General features: G+C 36.0%; 1 protein-coding gene across 1 annotated transcript in view; it reads left to right on the forward strand.

The window, feature by feature from the left end:
* The window catches only part of LOC114045739 (sodium channel protein type 1 subunit alpha-like), a 132503-nt gene that overhangs the window by 58721 nt on the left and 48545 nt on the right, over window positions 1-25237 (forward strand). Inside the window, 1 exon segment of the mRNA XM_027865914.1 lies at window positions 7196-7678. Coding sequence (XP_027721715.1) covers window positions 7196-7678 — 483 coding nt within the window.

The raw sequence follows: 25237 nt of genomic DNA on the forward strand, positions 1-25237 counted from the left end.
TCTGTCTCAGGTAAAGAGTTGTATCTTCACCTTACCAACAAGACAAGCCTTCTACCTGCACTCTTTATCCCATGTTCTCTCATCTTTCATCTCCACTCTCCCTAATCTTGTTTTATTTTAATTTTTGTCAATTAACAAGCATTAATTTTTACTTTCACCATTCTTCCCCTCTGAAAAATAGAAAAAACAAAATTCTTGTAATATATGTATGGTCAAGCATAACACATTCTCATATTGGCATGTCAAAATGTAGGTCACATTCTATACTCTGCATCCATCACTCTTGTAGTATGCTTGATCATCAGACCTCTGGAATTGAAGTTGATCATTGGATTAGTCAGAGTTCTTAAGTTTTTGCTTCAACTGAAGCCCATCAGAGGCAGCTCGGTGGTGTAGTGGATAGAGTGCTGGTCCTGGAGTCAGGAAGACCTGAGTTCAAATCATGCAATAGGAACATATTACCTGTGTGACTCTGGGGAAGTCATTTGACCTCTGTTTACCTCAGTTTCTTCAACTGTAAAGTGGAGATAATAATATCACCTTAATCACAGAGTTATTATGATAATCAAATGAGATAATTTGTTTTGTTTTTAAAGCACTTAGCACAGTGCCTGGCATACAGTGGGTGCTATATAAATGATTATCCCTTTATGTCCCCTTTCCATCCTATTTCTCTATTGAATTAAATATATTTATGTACCCAAATGTGTATCTGTATTCTTCCCTTCTTTGACCACTTCAAACAAGAACAGGGTACAAGTGTTTCCTGCTTCCCCTATCCCTTCTTCCTTGTTTTCATTGTCTTCTACTTGCAAATCCTGATTATGTGAGCTGATTTTCCTTACTCTTCCTCACCTTTTCCATTCTTTTTTTAAATTAAAATATAATAAAAACCACCCCCTAGGTTCTTTATCTTATTAGATTTTCTCTATAACCCATGACTATATTATCATGGTTTCGGAGGGGACACGTGTCATCTCCCCATATTAGAATGTAAACAGTTTATTCTTGTTTAGCCCTTATTTTGTTCACTTGTGATTATCTTTTTCATGTTTCTCTTTACTTGTATTTGTACTTCAAAGCTTCTACTCAGCTTTGGTCTTTTCATCAGGAATATCTAAAAATAATCTATTTATTAAAGATCCATTCCACCCACTCCTTTAGGATTATATTCAGATTTGCTAGGTAAGTTATTCTTGGTTGTGAGCCTATATCTTATATATCCTGAAATATCACATTCCAAACCCTTGACTTCTTTATAATGGTGTGTGCTAAGTCTTGTGTGATCCTGACTATGGCTACTTGATACTTGAACACTTCCTTTCTGGATGTTTGCAGTATTTTTTTTTCTTTAACCTGGAGTCTCAGGGTTTTGGTTATAATGTTTCTGGGAGATTTAATTGTGAGGTTTCTCTATGGAGTTCTATTGTGGATCTTTTCTATTTTTACTTTGCCCTCTGGTTCTAAGAGATCTAGGTAGTTTTCTTTTATGATTTCTTGAAAAACAATGTGTTGGTTTTTTTTTTTTTGCTATATCTTCTCTTTTGTTCTTTTTTTCACTTTGTTTCAATATTTCTTACTGCCTCATGGAATTATTAACTTCTACTTGATCCATTCTATTTTGTAAGGAGTCTGTTGCTGGGTAAGGTTTTATATCTATTTGTCAAGTTTCTATTTCCAATTCTCTCTTTCATAGCTCCCTCTTTTATACTTTTTCCTCTAGTGCACTCATTTCATTTATAAAAACTTTTTAATTCCTGCTTCATTTCTAGGAAGTCTAGTTTAACTTGTGTTCAAGCTGTTTCCTTTTGAGGATTTTGATTGTTTGAAGTCATTCTTTTCTTCTGTTTATCTTGAGTGCACCTGTCACCATAATTGCTTTTTGTGGTGGGAGTCTCTTTTTGTTTGTTCATTCTTCCAGCCTGCTTCCTGACATTGTGCTTCATTTTAGGTCTGGACTCTATGTACTTCTATAGGGAATATATAGGCTAAGCTTGTGCCTACTGATGTCCTGCTATGACTTTCTTGGGGTACTGAGTATTGTGTCATATTCTGTAATCTCAGAGAAGCTTATCCTGGGGACCTACATGATGTCAGTGCTCCCAAAGAAGTCTGATCCAAGGGAAAGTCTAATATAGGTGCCCTCCTGGTTTGAGCTCTACAAATCCCAGGCCTGAATTTGGGTATGAGTAATACATCTATGGGTTTACTCCTGGTTGGTGTTTCAGTAGATTGCTGCTGGTCTTAGACATTATAAACCAGCTGAATAATTCTGATGTTTTAAAATGACAGATCTACAGGATCCCCTTTGTTTTTGTTTTTGTTTTTTTGTCTTGGTTGGATTTCACTGTAGGCTTCAAGCTGGGCTGGAATCTGGAACCCGAGACCTTGCTCTGCTTTCCTCTTGAGGTCAGAGCCACTCAACTGCTGCTTGCTTCTGAACTTGCTTCTTGCTCAGTACCCAGCTTAAAACACTACTCACCCCAGCCGCCTCAGGTGCAGGTTCCTTCCTTAGTCCATCCAAGTCTATGACCTAAAAATGGGTATGAGTTTGAGAGCTGCCAACTGGCACCTTTTCTTGAATCCTAGACAAGTAAGGAGCCTCTGTGTGAGTCTAGGACTTGTTCTTGACCTGATACATATCCTTAGCCCTCTTTCAGTGCTTTCATTTCAGCAGTCCATCAGGACCTTCCCAGTTAGACTCCAATCCCAGTGTCTACAAACCTCTCTGTCTATCTCCCTCAACTTATCTGGGCTGGAAAAATGACACTATGATTTTTTTCTTAGATTTCCCAATTAGGATCTGGTCTGATGTGGTTTTTGGATTTTTGTATAACAGGTGTGGGGAAACCAGACATTCTAATCTTCAATCTTTCTCTATCTATTGGACCCTTCCTTCTTGCCTACAAATACACCCATGTCTCCCCATTCTTAAAAAAAAAAAAAAAACTTCACTTGACATCTCTACCAAATATTGTCTTTTATGTCTCCTAACCTTCTTGGCTAAACTCCTTAAGAAAGCTTTCCACATTCGGTGCCTCTACTTCCTTTTCTCTCACTCTTTTCTAAACCTTCTGAAATCTGGTTTTCTATATCCTAATTCAACTGAAATTACCATCTCCAAAGTTACCAATTATCTCTTAATTGAAAAACTGAACAGCTTTTTTTTTTAATCCACAGTCTTCTTGACCTCTCTTCAGCATTTGACATTGTTGATCCCTTTTTCTCCTCCTGGATATTCTCTTTCCTCTCTAGGTTTTAATGATGCTTCTCTCTCCTGATTCTCCTCCTACCTTTCTGACTGCTCCTCCCCAATTTCCTTTGCTGAATCTTCATCCATGCCATGCATATTAACTGTGGGTGTCCTCCAAGGCTTTGTTTTGGGCCCTCTTCTCTTATCCATTCATACTTTGCCACTTAGTGTTCTCATAAGGTTCTATGAGTTCAATTATCATCCCTATTCAAATGATTCCCAGATTTACATATGTTGGCATAATCTCTCTTGCACTACAGTACTGCAATGACAACTAACTTTTAGACTTCTCAGGCTGGATGACATCTGTGCACATCAAAGTCAAAGTTTCCAAAATAATTTATCTTTCTCTCCAAATACCCCTCTTCCAAATTTCTCTGTTATTATTGAAGTCTCCACTATTCTCCCCTTACTCACTCTGTGACCCTAGGCAACTGAGTGACAACTGAGGTTTTGTCTGCCTCAGTTTCCTCAACTATAAAATGGGGATAATCATAGTATCTGCTTCTAAATGTTGTTGTGATGATTAAATAAGATAGTATTTGTAAAATGCTTAGCACAGCACCTGGCATTTAATAGTTATTTAATAAATGTTTATTTCTTGCCTTTCCAGATACCCAGGCTCTCAATCTAGGTGTCATCCTTACCTCCTCATGCTCATTTGCCCCAGATATCCAATCTTGTGTTTTCTACTTTCACAGTATGTCTTGTTTATGTCTCTTTTTCTCTTCTCATACAGCAACCATCCTCTAACAGGCCCCCATCACCTGTAACCTGGACTATTAAAATAACCTTCAAATTGTTCTCCCTACCTTAAGTCTATTACCACTGTGATCTAACATTTACTCACCTGCCACAGTAACTCTTCTAAAGTATAGATCTGACCATGTTAACCCTTCCCTACAGTCATATATTTAGATACAAAAGGGATGTCAGAAACCTGAGTTCAACACTCATTTTACATATAAAGAAACTGAGGCACACAGATAGTAAGTTATCTGCCTACTTCATATAGCTTCCAAGTGTTGAGGTAGAAATTGAACCCAGATCTTCCTATTCTATCCATAATTCCATGCTGCCTCCTAATAAACAACCAACTATTCAACAAGCTTCAGTGGCTTTCCACTTACTTTTGTGATCAAATAAAAACTCCTCAATTTTACATTTGAGGTTCTTCGCAATGTGATCTCTTCCTACATTTTCATTCTGTTTATATTTCCATTCAGACATTCTACCATCAAACTACACTGGCCTATTGACTGATCCTCACACATCACACTCCATTCTCCATCTCAGTGTCTTTGTACTGGTTGTCCCCATTGTCTGAAGTTTTCTCCCCCCCTTTCCTTCTATGTCTTTGTTTCTCTGGCTTCCTTCAAGAGACAGATCAAAATGTTCACCCCAACCAGTGCCTAATGCCTTCCTTGCTGTGATAAACTTCCATCTACTCTGTATTTATATTACATGTACCTAGTTATGTTCATGGTGTAATGTTAATTCCTCGAGCAAAGGAAATGTTTATTCCTTTCTTTGAATTCCCAGCCCTTAGCACAGTGCCTGAAACATAGTAAATGCTTAGGGTGTGCTTGTTGACTAACTGACAATTTAGGAAGGACATAAATAAGTTGGAAAGCATTTAGAGGAAGACAACCAAAATAGTGAATGGCCTTGAGTTCATGCCAAATGAGAATGGTTGATGGAATCAGAATGTTGTGCCTGGAAAAAAAAGATTTAAGGAGGACATGATAGCTGTATTTAAGTACTTGAAGTATTTAAAGGGCTGTCATGGGAAGAACAGATCAAAATTGTTCTGATTAGTCCCAGAGGGTAGATTTAAGAAAAATGGATGGAAGTTGCAGAAGAAAAATTAGACTTGATGTCTAGAAAAACTTCCTACAAAAATTAATTATCCAAGAGTGGAATAGATTTCCTTGGGAAATAGAGGGTTTCCTCCTCAATAGGAGTCCTTAGATAAAGATTGAATAACTGCTTGTTAGGTATGTTCAGATGTGGGTTTCCCTAGGTGGCCTTTGAGGTGTTTTAATGAAGAATTAGGAAGGCTCAAGATCCCAAGATTGAATATAAGGAAACACAGCACATATAACATGACAGTAAAGCAAACCAGTTTTATTGAGAGGTCATACTTACAATATGAAGGCAGAAAAGATAGTGGAAATAGATTCAGCCTTCTGGATCCCCAGGTGTAATTGTATTAATCCTACTGGGGCCCTGGAGAGAGTGAGGTACTCTTCTCAGATCAGGTTAGTTTTTGCAGTGTTCTTATCTGGGTCTAGCTGGACCATGCATTGGTAAAGAGGAATGAGAAATCTGAAATTGGGAACAGGTGCCAATTTATGCTAGCAACTCCCCAGTTGCCTGAAAAAAGACTTCAGACAGTTACTGCTGGTCTTAATCTGATAGGATGACTCTAAGGTTTTTGAGCCTCCCTAGGGCCTTCTTCTATTAGTGGGTTGAGGATGTTGCTGGAGTCCTTGCAAGGTCCCTTCAAAGGCTGAAATTTACATTACATCCTTCACTTGTTTTGAGGAAAGCACTTTATAAACTTTACAGCATTATACAAATTATCACCTCATTCTTCCTATCTTATTTGATAGAGTTCAGATAGAGGGTCCTGGGATAAATCACTATTCTGTCTTATTCTTTTATGTTTGCCATTCTATAAATTGTAGTACAGATGGATAAAATAATTGTTTCTATAGTTGAATAAAAGTATTAGGATGTTAAGTTCATCTTCTGTAGACTCACAAAGAGCATCCTTGGTCAGTACGAGAACAAGACCATGGGAACCTCATCCTCTACCCACACAATTTTGACTTCTTTTGCTAGACCTCTATTTTGGAAGCTCTTTATTATATCTAGCTTGAAAATTATTTGGTATGGTGACATCTATGAAAATTTTTGTTTTAAATTGTTATGGATCAATGGTATTAAATAATTGTGGGCAACAGTTTGCTCTATAGTAATGCTCCAATGCAGTATAATTTATGATAATTTTTAACATCCTGGGAGTATTAATAAGTGAAACTGTCATGGGAATTCCAAATTGAAATAAAAAATAATAAATTTGTTTATTAATCCTATGCCAATCTATACTCATCATCAATGGCAATGAAATCATCAAATTTAGATTCCAGCAACTCCTTACTTAATACAGGCCACAAAATGGCCTTTAAGAAGATGAAGTCAGGAAGAGCAACTCCAAATACATGTAGAATAAATCTGTGTTAAAGGCAAAACAATTTTAAGGACACCCAGGTTTCAGGTATCGATACATCTCAAAGAGAGAAAGATTTTGAAAAGAAAGAAAAAATTAGATTAAAAAATAAGGTAACAAGATATTAGCTACAACTTCTGGGCATTGGTAGAAGAAAGTTCTTCACCAGGAATTCCTTACACAGATTAAATCATAGGTCCAGGAAAGAAAAAAAAAATCAATTAAAAAAATTACAAGTATAGATCACTTGCCATATGTACCAGAGTAATAAAATCAGAAATATCATAGGTCCATCAAAGTATCAGGCAAAACTAAAATTCAAGGCTTTTTTATACCCAATCTACCACTCTTTCCACTAGATTATGATACACCTTCTTCAATTGTTGAGTCTCATGGGGGAGAGGGAAGTGTTATATACTAGGGAAAAAAATCTATTTTCAAGTTCTTGTTCTGACTTTCCCAACTGTGTGAGTATGAGAGCACTTCAAATAATCTCTTTAAGCCTCAGTTTTCTCATCTATAAAACTGATACGATAACATTTGAACTACCTACTTCAGAAGGTTGTTGTGAGGGAAACACTTTGTAAACTTTCAAGCACTCTCTAAATGTTAGGTATTTATGTGCCTCATTTCTCAGAGCATACAGTCATAATATATTTTTCTTTACCCTGAAGAGTTGTAATTTATGTATTTGTTATCTTTTAAAGGTACTGAATCTGTTTCTGGCCTTACTACTGAGTTCATTTAGTGCAGACAACCTTGCTGCTACAGATGATGATAATGAAATGAACAACCTCCAGATTGCTGTGGATCGAATGCATCGGGGAGTAGCTTATGTGAAAAGGAAAATATATGAATTCATTCAGCAGGCCTTTGTCAGAAAACAAAAGGTTTTAGATGAAATCAAACCACTTGATGATCTGAACAACAAGAAGGATAGCTGCATGTCCAATCACACAACAGAAGCAGGAAAAGATCTTGATTATCTGAAAGATGCCAATGGGACTACAAGTGGAATTGGGACAGGCAGCAGTGTGGAAAAATACATAATTGATGAAAGTGATTACATGTCATTTATAAACAACCCCAGCCTCACAGTAACAGTGCCAATTGCTGTTGGAGAATCTGACTTTGAAAATTTAAACACAGAAGACTTCAGCAGCGAATCAGATCTGGAAGAAAGCAAAGAGGTAAGTCTTAGATCTAGGCAGCTATAGATACATGTACCTATATAATGTAATATGTACCCATGATGAGAAATGTTCATGGAATATAGCTCATATCAATCTTTGTAATTTTGTATCAGCTAAAAGTATATGGAAGCAGTACAAAAAAATGAAAAAATGGGTCAGTGGTTGTGTTTTTCCATACCAAATAGTATAATGTACAGTTTAAATTTTATTAGTGCTTTCACAAAAGGACAATTAGAAATCAGATATAGTTAAGTGTAGGTGTCAAATGACACCCATTTTATGTTGCTCACCTAATACAGAATAATGTATATTTTTCAAATCAAGATGACAATGATATACTTGGAATCATAGAACTAACATGATATTGGATAAAATATTTAGAATGTATTTACTGCTTGGTCTTTGCAGGGAGGCTGCAAAAAGGGCTAGCTTACCTCATTGGTATATAATGAGGACCTTGCTAAGCAATGGGGCAGGGAGGCAAAGGACTATCCAGGGGACTTATCTTCAAAAGCTTTTCTATGTGATCTAAAATTTAGATTTCTACTGGGTACCAAAATAGATGTATTAGCATTAAATAGGCATTCACAAAAGCTAAAGTAGAAATATGATATTCCCATTATTTACAAATTACACACATGAGGCAATTATGTATTTTGTTGTAGGGAAGTTACCTTTTTTTTAAGGTTTCCAGCTTGACAATCTGTGTATCCTCCTAGACTTGCCCCTTTCCCCGTAAATAATTTGGTTCATGATTTCTCCATGGACTTTGCCATTTTGCAATGGGAGCTGATATGCTTTAAATTATGCTTCAGTTCAAAATTGGGCAGGGACTTCTACTAAAATAAATGTGGTGACATTTTTCATGGTCTGGTTGCTTGTCTGATTCTTCAAAGTAATTTTTAATATTTTATGACAGTTGATTGGTACTGAATGTTACTTGGTTAAGTTATTTTTTAAAAAATACTGTATTCCAGTGCAAAAACCCCAAATGCAGCTACAACAAGGATATTTTTTCTGCAGATTTAGACATGAGCTACTCCAGATGTTGTATTCTTTTGAATTGATCAGGGCTAAAGGACCACTGATCTCTCTGAAATATGACTATCTGCTTAAACAAGCAAGTCTATTTGACCATAGTCAGATTTTCGTGTTATTTCTGGAAAACTTGAATAAAATCTTGAGGAAAATTTTTTTTTCTTTCAGTCAAATAGATTTCCCCCTATGAAATTCTTATTATATGCATTTTTCTAAAACTGAGGTCATCATCACCATAATTTTTCTGGGTATTTATTCTTATCAATCAATTACAGTCTAATGGCTTGTCTCAGAGGGGTAAGAAAGGGTATGTCTCCAGATATTGTCCACTTTCACTACATTCAGAACAAAGAAAAGGCATTAGGAAGATTTAAGTAAGATTTGAGAAATGAAGGGGAATCCCTCTCTTAGTTCTCTCTGTCTCTCTCTGTCTCCCTCTATCTCTCTCTCAGTCTCTCTTTGTCTCTGTCTCTCTCTCACTGTCTCTATCTCTTTTTCTCTCTCTTAGTATTTTTTCCTACAGCATTGTCCCTGTATGCATTGGTTCTATCTGAAAACACACTATTGCTATCTCTTCCCTTCTGGGCATTAGTGTTGCCCCTGTCTTTCTGTGTGGATTCACTTGCTCCACCAGGCTAGACAAAAATGACAAGATGTGCAGATAAATACCCAGAGCTTAGAGGCCATACTCTTACATAAAGAAAAGGAATGTAGGCCATACCCATAGAATCAGATATCCTCTGCAATGATAGTCATGAATCCACGCTTGAAATGATAAGCATGTTGCCAATTAAAATAACAATATTACTAATTTCTTTTTACTAGTAATCCTATATCTTTATTCTTGCCATGATTACATTGATTGCAATGTTATGTTGCAAATTGTTTTACAAAATTCAACAAATATTGAACTAAGTTCCCACCGTGTGCATGGCACCATTCTAGGAGCTGATAATACAAAGATAAAAATGGAATAAATTTTACTCTCAGGAAACTTAAATTTCTCTGAAAAAAAATTGTACCCCACTACACAATATAGTGAAATTTTATTTAGTCACACAAGGTGGCTAATGTAAATATTTATAATACCTTAAGGTTACTTATGACACGTATGTTTGGCATAAGGGAGAATTTGAACATGACTTCTGGAAATTCAATCTAATTTTAACTTTTTAAGGCAGATTGGTTTAATGGTTAAAGCACTGGATTTGGTTGGAGGCAAGAAGACCTGAATTAAAATTTTGCCTTAGACTAGCTGTATGACCCTGGGCAAATCACTGAACTCTTGGCCTCACTTTTGCCTTGTGTAAATGTAGATAACAATAGTTCCTACCTCAGAAGATTGCTGTAAGGACCAAATAAAATAATATATGTGAAGCATTCATACATTGAAAATGTTAGCTACTATTACTATTATTATTACTGGATATTATTATTTGTCTGTGACTCTACAACATTGATTAGTAAAAGGCAACAAAGCAAAAACAAAGAAGTTACTTCTGTATTCAGAGAAATGTCCTTGTTTCCCATTAGGATGAAGCTCTTTGTGAGTTGAAAGGAATTGCTTCAATCAATTAATCAATAAACATTTATTTAGCACCTACTGTGTGCCAGGCACTATGCAAGGTATTATGTCTAATGCCTAGCACAGTGTCTTGACACAGTAAGACCTTAATAAAAAAAATTTTTAACTTGTTGAATGAGTGAATCTGAGATATGTCTAGTAATAATAATAAATAACATATATATTACTTTAAAGTATACAAATTTCCATATAGTATGTCATTTTATATTCACAAACAACCCTGTGGTTGATGTGAATCATGTGAAGCATCAATTGTTATTCCCATTTTGTAGATGAAGAAAGGAAGGTCAACAGAGGTTGTGATTTGACCAGGGTCTCTCAGATAATGTGTCTGAGTTAAGGTTCTAACTCAGATCTTCCTGACTCCAAGTTCAATCTATCTTTTATGCAAGCTAGCTGCCTCTAGGTAGATAATAAAGTACATAATATTTGCATACATAGCTGAATTATGGCATTATTATAAGATTTTCTTGTTGTTTAACAGTGAGTTATTGACTTTTACCAGAAAGATGGTGAACTTAAAATGCAGAGAGACATATTTTGGGGTATAGCTGAATTGTTTTGCTGTACTATGCATATTTATGATGAGAGTTTTGTATTTTTGTGTGTGTGTGTTCAATAGGTAAGAGGAAAGTGAGAGAGACAAATAATAAATGCTTATAAAATAAACAATTTATTTTAGTTAAATAAATAAATTAACAAATATATAAAAAGTAGATAGATATAGATGAAACAATGTATTGTTAGAACTTTAGAACAATTGATGTGCTAAGTCAACTTTTTCTTAAAATCTTCATTATTACCAATGAGTATTTTTGTAGCTATATAACATCATAAATGAAATATCAATTGAAAGAATATGAAATGGGTTTTTGTTTTGTCTAACATGTTAATTACTATATGTTTATATATTCTTACTTGTAATTTAATTTACAAAGGGTAAGATTTTTATTAACCCAATAAGTATTTATTTTATTTATTATATGTCTAGCACTGCTGGAGAAACAAAATTAACAATAACAAAATTGTGATAATAGCAACAAAAGTAGCTGTATCTTAGCTTATATAACTATATAGTTGGTTCAAAAAATAGAAGGCAGAAGTAGTTGTGACAGACTTGAAACTTTAATTGAAAAGGTGATATGACAGTATGTCATAGAGGAAAGGACATAAGAGTTGGCATTAGAGGACCTAGGTTCAAATCTCACCTCTTCCCTTTATTATCAGCATGACCTTGAACAGTCATTCATTTCTTTGACCTTCACTTTCTTCATCTATAAAATGGTAGAGTTGGACTAAATGATCCCTAAAGTCCTTTCTCTTATCACATCCTGATTATCAGCTGATGAGCATTCTACTCCTACAGGGGAGAATTTCCATAATGATAATCCTCTACAGAAAAAAAAAGCCCTTTCTCTAAACCCTAAAATTGAATTTAGTAGTATCATAAGTCAGTAATGATAGGAAGTGCTAGAGTGTTTCCCACAGCTGCTTACTCCACTTTTTGTGAGCCCTTTCCTTTTCTCCCTCAGTAGAATTTGAATATTCCTTGATGTTAACTCCATGCAAAGACCATTAAAATAGCTCTGCCAGAATGAGTCCTGAGAATTATTAATTAATTATTAATTAATTATTTTAATATTTAATTGCTTCCAGTCTACCAGTTTCTTTTCTACCTCTTATAAATATGCTCATAACTGCTACATTCCCAAAACACCCTCACTTGATCCATCCTTCCCCAGAATCTATAGTCCTATATCTCTCCTCCTTGCTGTGGCTAAACTTGAAAAAGCTATCTACAATATGTGTTTCCACTTCCTTTCCTCTCACTCTCTTCTCAACTCTTTTCAATCTGCTTCTGATTTCATTATTCAACTGAAACCGCTTTTTCCAAAGTTACTAAAGATCTCTTAACTGCCAAATATAAGGTCTGCTTTCAATCCTCATCCTTTAAACCTTTCTTCAGTCTGTGACAGCATCAACCACTCTCTTCTCCTTGATACTTTTTTCTCTCTGTTTTCATGACACTGCTTTCTCCTGGTTCCCCTCCTATCTACGTGACTGATCCTTCTCTGACTCTTTTGGTGGACCCTCATCCATGTCATGCCTGTTAACAGTGAAAATCTCCTTGGGGGAAGCCTTCCTAATCTTCCTATGAGATTATCCATAGTTTATCCTGAATAGATCTTATTTTTATGTAAGTCACATTTTGTCTCCCCATTAGACTTTGAACTCCTTAAGACCAGAAACTAATTTGTTCTTCTTTGTATCCTCAGCATTTAACAGTGTTTAACAAATGTTAGCTGATTGATTGATAGGAGACCCTTACATACAAAGAGACACCCAGTTCAGTAATATATTACATTTATATAGCTGTGAAGTTATTTAAAACACATAAGGTAGAGGCAGAACTAAGATGGCAGAGTATTAGGAAGCACTGCAGTAAGCTCCCTTCCCAAACTTCTACAAACAGATCTACAAAATATGCCAGACCAAATCCAGATAGGGAAATCCAGAAAAAGTCACAGTGGTCATTTGCCGGGCCTAGCTTGACACTGAGGATAGGGTAGAGGCAGGAGCACAAAGCATGCTGAGCACTCAGAGAGGGGAGGTCCTAGACCTAACTAGGGCTCCATTAGAGTCATGACAGGGCATCATGATGGGGACGGGTGCCAAATGGCAATTCTGTTGCTCATTTTCTAGTTCTGGGTCACAGATCAAGGGTGAAGTGAAAAGGGGGTCTGTTCACAGAGGTGGTGTCCCAGGGTAAAGAAGAGCTGGACCATGTAGGAGAAGGAGCTCAGAAACCAGCAGCAACAGCAGAGCAGTGTGGCTTAGACCCCAAACTCAGAACAGGATCTCACTTCCAGCATCTACCTCAACCTGCAAAAGAATAACCAAGGTAGGAATTCCAGACCAACGGGGAGCCTACAATCCTGAGGCAATAGAGCTTTCCAGATGGCTGATAAAAGCAGAGTCCAGAAACAGCCTACTCCTGTACAGACTCAAACCCAGGTCAAGAACTTGTAGAGTTCAGAGCAGGTGACAACAATCAGACTTTGCCCTGGATCATAGCACTGTGGAGCACTGAGACCTTGTAGGTGTCTGATATCCTGGAATAACACAACACTCAATACCCAAAGAAAGCAGCACTAGGACCAACCCAGACCTTCCCTTCAGGCATGTGTCTGAGCTGAGCCCTAACATCAAGTTCAAACTCAGGAAGTTGGCTGGGAGAATTGATGAATAAAAAGAAGTTCCATGGTAATGACCTATTATGGTGGCAGGGATGTTCAAGACACAAACTCAGAAGAAGAGAATGACTCTAAAACATCTATAAGCTAGACCTCAGAGCAAAATACAGATTGGGCACAAATTCAACTAGAATCCTTAGAAGAGAGGAAGCATTTTAGAAGAATGAAAAAGTCTTTTTTTACAAATGGAATGAGAGTTTTTGAGGGGGAAAAAATGGAAGAGAAATAAGAGCTATGGAAGAAAGAATTGGGAAGAGAATTAATAGTTAGGCACAAATAGCACAAAACCTTGCCCAAGCATCAAACTCCTTGGATATTAAAATGAACTAAATAGAATTCAGTGACTTTTCAGCCAAAAGACTGAAAAGATAGAAGAAAATGTAAGGTTTCTTGTAGCAAAAACAAACAAACAAACAACCTGGAAAACAAATTAAGGTGAAAAAAATTGAAGAGTCATTGGATTATCTCAACACCATGGCCAAAAAAAAATTTTAAGGTCTAGACATTCTATTTCAAGAAATCTGAAAAGAAAATTGCCCAGATATCTTAGAACAGGAGGACAAAGTAGAAATAGAAAGAATCCACCAATCACGTCCTCAAATAAACTTCCAGAAACATCATAGCCAAAATCCAGAGCTTCCAGGTCCAAGAAAATTTACTGCAAATAGCTGAAAATGAAGAATTCAAGTACCAAGGAGCCATACTAAGGATCACACATGATTTAGCAGTCACCATTACAAAGGAACAGTGAACTTGGAATATGATATTCCCGAAGGCAAAGGATATGGGCTTACAGTCAGGAATAATTTACCCAGAGAAACTGAGTATAATGCTATAGGCAGAGGGGGAGTAAATATACCTTTAATGAAAAAGAGGACCCCCTAAGCAGTCCTAATGAAAATACAAGAGCTGTGGAGAAACTCTGAAGTTCAAACCCAGGAGTAAAGAGAAACATCAAAAAGTAAAAATGAATGAAGAAAAATAAAGGAATAAACAAGGAAAAAATACTTACATTCAAATATAGAGATATGATGCATGTTTTCCTCTGAACCCTATCTTCATCAGAGAAGGAGTCCAACAAGGCCTGAGAGTAGTTCTATTATGTCTTTATAATCTTAAAAAAAGAATGGAAAGACAGGGAAGAGAATGGTACACTGGGGGGAAGGGCAGAATGGGAAGTTAGGGGAAATTATCTCACATAATCAGGGTACACAAGGAGAAATCTATAAAAATGTGGAGGAAGGGATTGATGGGAGTGGCTGACACTCGACCTTCTATCTCATCTGAACTGGCTGAAATGGTCAAAGAAGGAAGGAGAGAGACAGAGAGAGAGAGAGAGAGAGAGAAATACATTTAGAAATACATTTAGTCAACAGAGAAATAGGAGGGAAAGAGGAGAAAAGGAGAATTAGAGAGAGGGTAGATCAAGTAAGGAATTAGTCCTAAACAAAACAAACTCTAAGGATGTATAAAAAGCTTTATAGCTCTTTTTGAGGTGGCAAAGAATGGGAATCTGAGGGGTGCCCCTAAATTGGGTAACGAGTGAACAAGTATTTATAACAAGTACGGTATATAAATGTGATTAACTATTGTGATGAACTTTTATCGATGTAATGACTAACCAGGATTGCAGAGAACTACATGCTACCCACTTCCTGATAAAGAGGTGAAATTCTCAGACTGCAGAATGATAAACGAACATTTTTTGAACATGGCCAATCTGGAAATTTCTTTTTTATTGACTATATGAGTTTATAATGGATTTAGTTTTTCTTGTGTTCTCAATTGGGGGGAGAGGGCATAAGGTGACTAATAAAAAACAAAATATTTTTTTAAATAAGAAATAAGGCAGAAATAGTTGTGACTGACATGAAAATAAATGTTGCTTTTCCCTATCAGGGAACATCCTTGGTTACCCTTCCCCTTTTTCTCAAAGTAATGACCTTGATATTAAGAACTGGAGCAAAGGAGAGGATGAGAATGGTATTTGGGTGAATAGATGTGTGTAATTGAGAAGGAGCTTGTTAGTACTTCAATTTTTTTTCAGTGTCCTCTACTGAGAAGGAGGAGGGGAAAGGTGAAGACAGGGGAGGTGATAAAGCTGACTTGAGGAGAAAAGAGAAGGTTTGGAATAAATGCTATAGGTAGGGCTATATGAAGTCATTCAAAGAAGAGTAAAAGAATTGGTGTACAGTGTTAAGTGCCCATATTAAATTGGATAACAAATTCAGAAGTGGATTAACTCAACACAGTTGTGTAACTTCCCGTAGCAGCATGGATACATAGAAATGTATAGAAGGCAGATCATGGGAATAATTCAAGCCTGGAATTTAGTAGGGATGAGCTACAATAGGACAGTGAGACAAGAGGGGGAATACAGTATAAAGTTGAACTGGTTCAACCAAATGGCTAAGATTTTGGAGGGTAAGTTATGGGGAACTGGAAGGACAGAAATTTTGGTCAGATAGAGAAATTACAGTTAGAGATTGTTGCAGAAGAACATTTGTGAGTGATAATAAATCAAAGACCTGATCATCCTTGTGTGGGGTTGAGGTAGAATTAAGATCAAAAGAGTTGAGAAGGTTGGAGAACTGGGGAACAAAGTTATTTGTAGAGATATCAATATGTCAATAGAAATCTTCAAGTATAAAGTTTGGTATGGACAGGAAGACTATGAGCCTGGTACTCAACTCCTTGAGAAAGAAGGGAGAATAGCCCAACTAGATTTTTGTGGTTGAGTCTTTTTTCAGTCATGTGTGACTCTTTGTGACCCCATTTGGGATTTTCTTGGTGAAGATACTGGAGTGGTTTACCATTTCCTTCTCCAGCTCATTTTAGAGATGAATAACTGAGGCAAACAGGGTTAAGTGACTTGCCCAGGGTCACACAGCTAGGAAGTGTCTGAGGCCAGATTTGAACTCAGGAATATGAGTCTTCTTGACTCTAGGCCCAGCACTCTATACACTGCACCTCCTAATTACCCCACAAAATCTATATAGACTTATATAATTGGATAAAGTGAAGCTCAGGGGAGGAAAGGTCATTGATTGAAGGTGGTAGAGTAAAGCCTGGAAATGTCAAGGGGAAACAAAAAGAAATCTAATACTATCTGATCTAATTCTGGAGAGGATAGTGTTGTCTTCTAGGAAGATCCACATTTTTATGATTGCAAGATGAAAGGAGCATAAGATGAAGAGGTTTAATATGAAGGGCAGTTTGTCAACAGCAGAATAAGGGCTGCAGAGAAATAATAGTTTTAGAGTTGAAAGAAACCTCAGAGGTCATTTTAAATTTAAAAAAAACTATAATCTATTAAAAAAAACTAAGGCCTATGGAAGTTAAGTGACTTACCCAAAGTCATGTCGATAATAAGCATCAAAGACAGAATTAGAACCCAGATCTTCCAGCTCTAGAGTTAGTATATTTTCCATAACACTATGCTACCTCCCCATTGAAAAGGGGATGGGGAAGATAAAGTTGACTAGGCATCCAGGAGGGACTGGCTGCCATGGATGAATATGAAGGAAATGGGAATAGTAGCTAGGGAAAAGATCCCAGGCCCAAACTCTTAATCACAGGGATTCTGAGAAGAGTTCTAGGTCAGGAGATTTCCATGCCATTCCTAGTAGCAGTGTTTATATTGATATTATTCTCCAAGGAAAAGATAGAAAAGCTTGAAATAGGAATGGAGATTTTGAAGTATGCAGACAGCATTAGGGCAAATGATAAGGTGTTCATGCTGGTTATCTTCTTGGTGGGATGTCTGGATGGAATGAGGCTAAGTCTGGGACCTAACCTCTCATCAACAACCAGAACAACTCTTTCCCAGGGTCAGTCCCAAAATTAAATTAACTCCCAGTATGAAGATAGGATCTCTAGTGAATCAAAGGATCACTGGTCCAGGTAGTAAAGGGGAAGTGGTGGCACGACAGATGACAAGAATATATTATATGATCAAATTATATGATGGGATGGGATTTAGATCATGGAAGCCTGCCAGCAACAGAGTAGAATGCAATAACTAAGTAGTATATGCTGGTTAGCTTTGAACGACATGCTCACGAGGAAGCCTTACTGAAGACTGAAAGAATATTATAGGGGAGAACAGAACTTGGGTGAGCGCCAGTTGGGACACAAAAGGCAACAATAGGGAAGGGACAACCACTGGACAAATTAATAAGAGTGGAAAGAGGCCTCTCAGTTCCCTTCCAATTCTAGGTCTCTGATCCTGTGAGCATAAGTTACTCTATTACTCTAGAGGTAAACAGGTTATCCATTTACCAAGAGGGAGACCCTTATATAAATGTCTTGTACTAGAATTTTCTCCCAGGCAAATTCATGATTAACTCTGGATTATGAATCGAATAAAATAGAGAATTAATTTGGCATCAGGGTCAGGAAGTCTTGAGTTTTAGTTCTCCCTCTGGCATATACTATGTGACTGACAGGATATTTATTCAAATTCTTGGTGGCCCAGGCAACTCTCTAAGAATATAAATTATTGACAAGTTGCCGATCTGCATCAGTGAAGGAAATGACCATCCTGGGAGTTCCCTATACCAGTGAAATAACCTATCCACACCACAACATCCCAACAAAATGAACTGAATATGTATAGTACTTAATAAATATCAGTAATATACTGAAATTAACCTACAATTAAAAAACCTTGATAGAGATATTGTTTGTTGTCTTCATAGGGATGATCTTTAGATTAGTGAGTCAGTAATATTCAGTTTATTAGATGAAAGACTCTGTAGAAGTATAAATCTTATTAATGTCCTTTCTTTTGATATTTTATTATAATCTCACTGACAATCTCTCATAGAATTGATTTTAATTTTTAATATGTATACATATGCCCTAGAATGAAATATTTCCTGGTTTACATTGGACATAATAAAAATTAATATTAATGGTTTATAAATTTCAGCAACTTCATTAATTTATAATTTATAAGTATCAACACATTTTTATATCAGAGCATACAAAGCTTTAAGGCATTCCTATGATGATATGCTTAACTTTTTGTAAATGTTTTTGGTTTTTTTGTTTTGTTTTGTTTTGTTTTTTTTGGTGAGGCAATCGGGTTAAGTGACTTGCCCAAAGTCACACAGCTAGTATGTGTCAAGTGTTTGGTCTGAGACCAGATTTGAACTCAGGTCCTCCTGACTTCAGGGCCGGTGCTCTATTCACTGCGCCACGTAGCTGCCCCTTTTTGTAAATGTTTTAAACCAACTTGAAACCATATCATGAATGAATGCTGAACCATTTCAGAATTCTTTCAATTTCTCAGTCTTATGTCCATTTTAATTTATGTTTATCATTTATTATGTTTTAGTTTAGTTCGTAGTAAAAAAAAATGGGGTTTACCCAAGTTGGAAGTGCAGTGGCCATTCATGGCCAGATCCCATTGATCCACCTTAGAAGCTTTGACCTTCTCCCTTTTGATCATGGGCTGATTACCTTCTCCTTAGGCAGCCTGGCAGACCCGTGGTCCCAGAGGTCTAACTCCACCATATTGGTGTTAGACATAGTACAGAAACTGAATCAGCTTTCGTTCTTTGCAGCTCTGAATTCATGAGTTAAAGCAGTCCCCCAGCCTCAGTCTTGTAGCAGGAATTTCATGCATATACTACCAAACCTAACCCAAACACTGGCTTTAGAATAAAAGTACATGTGCCAATTCAGAGGATAAGAAAAATTATAAGATTTTGCTGTTTGAGTATTGGTGAGTGAAATTATCCTGCATCTGACTTGAGGTCAAAATGATCTACTAGATTAGACAACTTTTATTTTTCAGAATCAAATAAAAATACATTTATTCAAAAGGAATAATTCAATAATTCAGTGATGACAGCATCAGTTATTGTCATTGAATGTTTGCTGAGTGTCCACAGGGTATGAAGCCAAGTTTAGTCCATAGATGCAATGTGGTATCTAGGGTTTCTCAAAGTTTACACATTAACTCAGTCTGTCACAAATATTTATACAGTAGGGCTAAGGACCATATGCAAATACCTATCTATTTTCAAATGGGTCAGCCTGTCTGGGTATTGTCAGCTAGGACTTTTCCACAATCAATGTAAATCTTAACTAAGGACTAACAAAACAGTGAAGATACTATTTTTGCTGTAATTGTTGAAAACAGGCAGCATGAAAACAATTAGGTTAATTAGAAAACCATTTTCATCAAATTAACAGGAAGTTTTAATTAATAAAATTAATATATAGGAAAAAACTGATTTCAAAAAAGTGAGACTTTTAGTGACAATTTTATTTCAACTCAATAAAAAAGGTTTGATTGATAACATTTTTGCTTCACTGTTTTCAACCTCTTTAGGTGTAACTGAGAGTTTAGTATTTCTGTCTAAACATCAATTAGTTAATTTCAGTTTCTAATACATATAGAACATATTTTTAAAAAAAAACAAACTAGCCTGAGTACAAATAATATACCTTTCTGATGATCAGCTCTTTGTCAAAACGCTGTTTTTTGTTGTTGTTTTTAAATTTCTCTTCCTTCAGTCAGTTCTAGGCCATTTTTACATCTTGGGTAATCAATCAATCAATCAGTAAACATTTATTAAGCAACTATTACGTTCCAGGCATTGTGTTAAGCACTGAAGATTAAAAAAAAAGGCAAAAGACAATCCTTTCCCTCAAGGTGCTTACAATCTAATGGGGAAGACAACATGCAAACATATACACAAAGCAAGCCATATACAGGATAAATAGGAAATTATTAACAGAAGAAAGGCACTGGAGTTAAGGTATTGAGGAAGGCTTCCAAGCAAAAGATGGGATTTTAGATGAGGCTCTAAGGAAGCCAAGTCAAGAGTCTTCGTTGACAATTCAGAGCAAGATAGAACACAAATGTGAAGTGCCACATTGTTTCCTTTCTGCTAGCCACTCTATTACTAGCTACCTTTTGAAAGTTCTTGAATTTCACCTATAAGAGACTCTTACTTTTTATTTCCAAGATTCTTCCTGTGATCTCCACTCTCTCTTTTTTTCTTGTTTTAAATTGTTTTTAACACTAGAAAGTCTAGACATTTCGATTGACTAAGAAATCTATTTGATATTAAATATTTTCTTTCTACTACCTGTGCAAATGCATCTTTAAAACATATAATTGCAAGCAGATATAATTTTATTTTGAAATAAAAATTTTCTTCTTACTATCTCTATTTTCTTTGTCTTATGAATAAAATAAAAGTCACTGCATCAATGGATGTGACTTGGTCCTTCCAGGTATTCTAAATTCCAGTCCTCTAAAGGAGAGGAATGTAATAGTACTATTTATATCACCCATAGTTCTCTTTCTCTTAGGGACCTTCCTTTCACTCTGAACATGGCACAACATTATTTTTTCAAAGGGCACAGAAACATGGTCCTTCCATAATAAATGAAAACAAAATAAGGTCCAAATAAGGTTAACAGAGTTGTTGTATTTTTTTATTTTATTTTTAATTTATTTATTTATTTTTAGTTTTCAACAATCATTTTTTTTCAACAATCATAAGCTTTTGAGTTTTAGATTTTCTCCCCCTCCCTTCCCATCTCCCTTCCCAAGATGGCATGCAATGTGATATAGGCTCTACATATACATTCCTATTAAACATATTTTCACATTAGTCATGTTGTAAAGAAGAATTATAGCTAATAGGAAGGCCCACAAGAAAGAAGAAACAAAACAAGAAAAAAAAAGAGCAAATGATATGCTTTGATCTGTTTTCAAACTCCATAGTTCTTTCTCTGGATGTGGATAGCATTTTCCATCGTGACACTTTTGCAAATGTTTTAGATCCTTGTATTGCTGAGAAGAGCTAAGTATCCAAGTTAGTCATCACACAATGTGGCTGCTACTGTGTACAATATTCTCCTGGTTCTGCTCACTTCACTCAGCATCAGTTCATACAAGTCAGGTTTTTCTGAAGTCAGCCTGTTCATCATTTCTTATAGCACAATAGTATTCCATCACAATCATATACCACAACTTGTTCAACCATTCCCCAATTGATGGGCATCCCTTCAATTTCCAATTCTTGGCCACCACAGAAAGAGCTGCTATAAATATTTTTGTACATGTGGTTCCCTTTCCCATTTTTATGATCTCTTTGAGATATAGCCCTAGAAGTGCTATTACTGGGTCAAAGGGTATGCACATTTTTATAGCCCTTTGGGCATAGTTCCAAATTTCTCTCCAAAATGCTTAGATCAATTCACAACTCCACCAACAATGCATTAGTGTTCCAATTTTCCCACATCTTCTCCAACATTTATCATTTTCCTGTTTTGTCATGTTGGCCAATCTGATAAGTGTGATGTGGTACCTCAGAGTTGTTTTGATTTGCATTTCTCTAATTAGTAGTGATTTAGAGCATTTTTTCGTATGACTATTGATAGCTTTGATTTTTTCATCTAAAAACTGCCTGTCCATATCCTTTGACCATTTATCAATTAGGGAATTACTTGTATTCTTATAAATTTGACTTAGTTCTCCATATATTTTAGAAATGAGGCCCTTATCAGAAACACTGGTTGTAAAACTTCTTTCCCAGTTTTCTGCTTCCCTCCTAATCTTGATTGCATTGGCTTTGTTTGTGCAAAAACTTTTCAATTTAATGTAATAAAAATTATCCATTTTGCATTTCATAATGTTCTCTCTTGCTTAGTCATAAATTCTTCTGTTTTTCATAACTCTGACAGGCAAACTATTCCTTGCTCTCCCAATTTGCTTATAGTATCAGCCTTTATATCTAAATGGTATACCCATTTTGACTTAATTTTGGTATATGGTGTAAGATTTTGGTCTACGTATAGTTTCTGCCATACTCTTTTCCAGTTTTCCCAGCAGTTTTTGTCAAACAGTGAGCTCTTATCCCAGAAGCTGGGGTCTTTGGGTCTATCAAACAGTAGATTACTATACTCATTAGGTGTGTTGCATACCTAACCTATTCTATTGATCCACCACTCCATTTCTTAGCCAGTTCCAAGTAGTTTTGATGATTTCTGCTTTATAATACAATTTAAGATCTGGAAAGGCTAGGCCACCTTTCCTAGCATTTCTTTTCATTAATTCCCTTGATATTCTGGACCTTTTGTTCTTCCAAATGAATTTTGTTATTATTTTTCTAGTTCTATAAAATAATTTTTGGTAGTTTGATTGGCATGGCAATGCATAAGTAAATTAACTTAGGTAGTTGTCATTTTTAATTACATTAGCTTGGCCTACCCAAGAGTAACACGTTTTTCCAGTTATTTAGATCTGACTCAGTCCAGTAAGAATGAAAAAAATTAACCCATATGTTTGCCCTGAAACTTTAGATACAGGATGACCCCTGAGATTCCTTTGATATTCTAATCTAAATCTGAAATCTGGTGAGTAATTTGCTCAGTTTTTTTGGTCTGGATAGATTTCTCATCACATTCACTCAGCTCAGATAAATAGCTATGTACATAAGAAAATAAATATTCTTTCATCATTGAATAGGAACCAGTAGTTGTATTGCTGTCAAGATTTCTTAACCGGTTCTATTCTATCTCTGCTTTGCCTCAAAATTGTTTTCTTTTGCTGTTGCATATGGCCAATACTATTGTCATATCTGAAGAGTACTAGGCTATCCCAGCTATTATTTAAAATTATAATGATATCATATTGCTTGCCTTCTCAGTGGATGAGGGAGGGGCTGGTGGGAGAGAGAGAATTTAGAATTTATTTATTTATTTATTTTAATTTTTTTTAGTGAGGCAATCGGGGTTAAGTGACTTGCCCAAGGTCACACAGCTAGTATGTGTCAAGTGTTTTGGTTTGAGGCCGGATTTGAACTCAGGTCCTCCTGACTTCAGGGCCGGTGCTCTATCCACTGCGCCACCTAGCTGCCCCTGAGAATTTAGAATTAAAAATAAATAAAAGAAAGTTAAAAATAAATACATAAAAATTCTTTCTGAAAATCTATCACCAAGGCTCAGACTCCTTTCTGGCTAACTCCTGGGAGCCATACCGAGGGAGTATAGATAGATTTAAGGTCTTGGGGTCAAGAAGATATGTGTTCAAATCCTACCCCAGATATGTGCTAGCTATATGAGCCTGGGAAAGTCACTCATTTTCTCTGAGCCTCAGATTCCATAGTTGTAAAATAAAAATAAAGCCTCTATCTAAGGTTTGGTGTGAAGATAAAATTATATATATATATATATATATATACACACACACACATATATAAAATGTGTGTTGTGTATTAAAACCTAAAATTGCTATAAGAATGCAATTCCCGCCCAAGTATTCAGCCTTCTAACTCTACCACAGAGCATGCTCTCCTCCTACCCCTCAGCCAAAGATAAAAGGCCTTTGGAGGAGGGGAGGGGGGAGAAGGGGCATCTAAAATCACAGTCTCTTTTGACTAAATGCCATTTCCTAATAGTTGACTGTGGCAGGTTCCTGCTTTAACATCTCACAAAGCACTTTGATTTGTAATGCTCTAATGCACATATTGGGTGATATGGTATATGCCAATTATCTATATTTGTGTCTTAGCCCTTACTAAACTGTCAGCACCCAGAAGGCATAGACTATGCATTAACTAACCTTTGGATCTCCTTATGGCCTAGCATCGTGACTGGTACATAATATAATATAAACATTAGCTGTTATTGATTTGTTATTATTATTAAAAAGACAAAAATGGTCCAGTCCTTGCTCTTGAGGAGTTTATATTCTATTGCTCTTAATTCAAACATAAATTTCTGATAATAAGTATTTTTTTAATTAATCTGTCCTTCCCACTACAGCCTCCCCTCATTAAGCAAAATAAACATTAAAGAAATGCAAAAAGCAGATACCTCAATACATCTATCTACATAGTCTGGCAAAACAAATTCCTACATTAGTAATGTTTGAAAATGCAGGTCTCTTTCTGCATTTAAAATCCATTGCCTCTATCCCTGGCAGGAGGCAAGTATATTTTGTACACATAGATCCTTTACCTTTGTCAGCTTACATCCTAGTGTATCAAGTTTTAAAGGATAAAAATGTATTGGTGACTATCTTCTTTTCCCTGGAAAAAATCAGTCTGAGCATCCCCAAGAAGATCTAGCATAACTTATTTATAACATTTAAATTTTACACTAATCTATTTTGCTATCATCAGCAAAGATTGTAGGCAATTTTGTCCTGTTCAGAAAAGATTCACATCTTTTTTTTTTCCTTTGGCACTTGAAAATACATATTTTTAAAGAATATTGTCATACTGCTATTTTTAATATTATTCATTTTCTTTATATGGTCTTGCTTTTTAGTTCTGTATTCATTATCAAATCTCTGACTATCTGCCATGTGCACATATCTCAATGCAGTGTAGCAGGTGAGATTTGATTCCAAAATGCTGTAGAAGGAATGATGGAGCCTAAGAAGCCAGAATAGAGAGTCAGCAAAGAGAAAGTAAACCAAGCCAACCTATATAGAGGGAGAATATTTACAACAAGAGAGACAATCAGGGATGATGGGAATGTTAGAAGGGGGCACTGAGACTCATCCAGTGTGTTTTTATAGGGTACTTATCTGGGTCAAGCAAGACCAGATATCAGGGAGGGTTGGTGCTTCAAGCCTAGCGCACAAATCAAAGTCTAGAGTCTGGTGCTGATTATCTGGCAGGGAGGATATCTATATGTAGTTGA

Source organism: Vombatus ursinus, unplaced genomic scaffold (genome assembly GCF_900497805.2).
Source record: "Vombatus ursinus unplaced genomic scaffold, bare-nosed wombat genome assembly UNPS02014779.1, whole genome shotgun sequence".
Lineage (NCBI taxonomy): Eukaryota > Metazoa > Chordata > Mammalia > Diprotodontia > Vombatidae > Vombatus > Vombatus ursinus.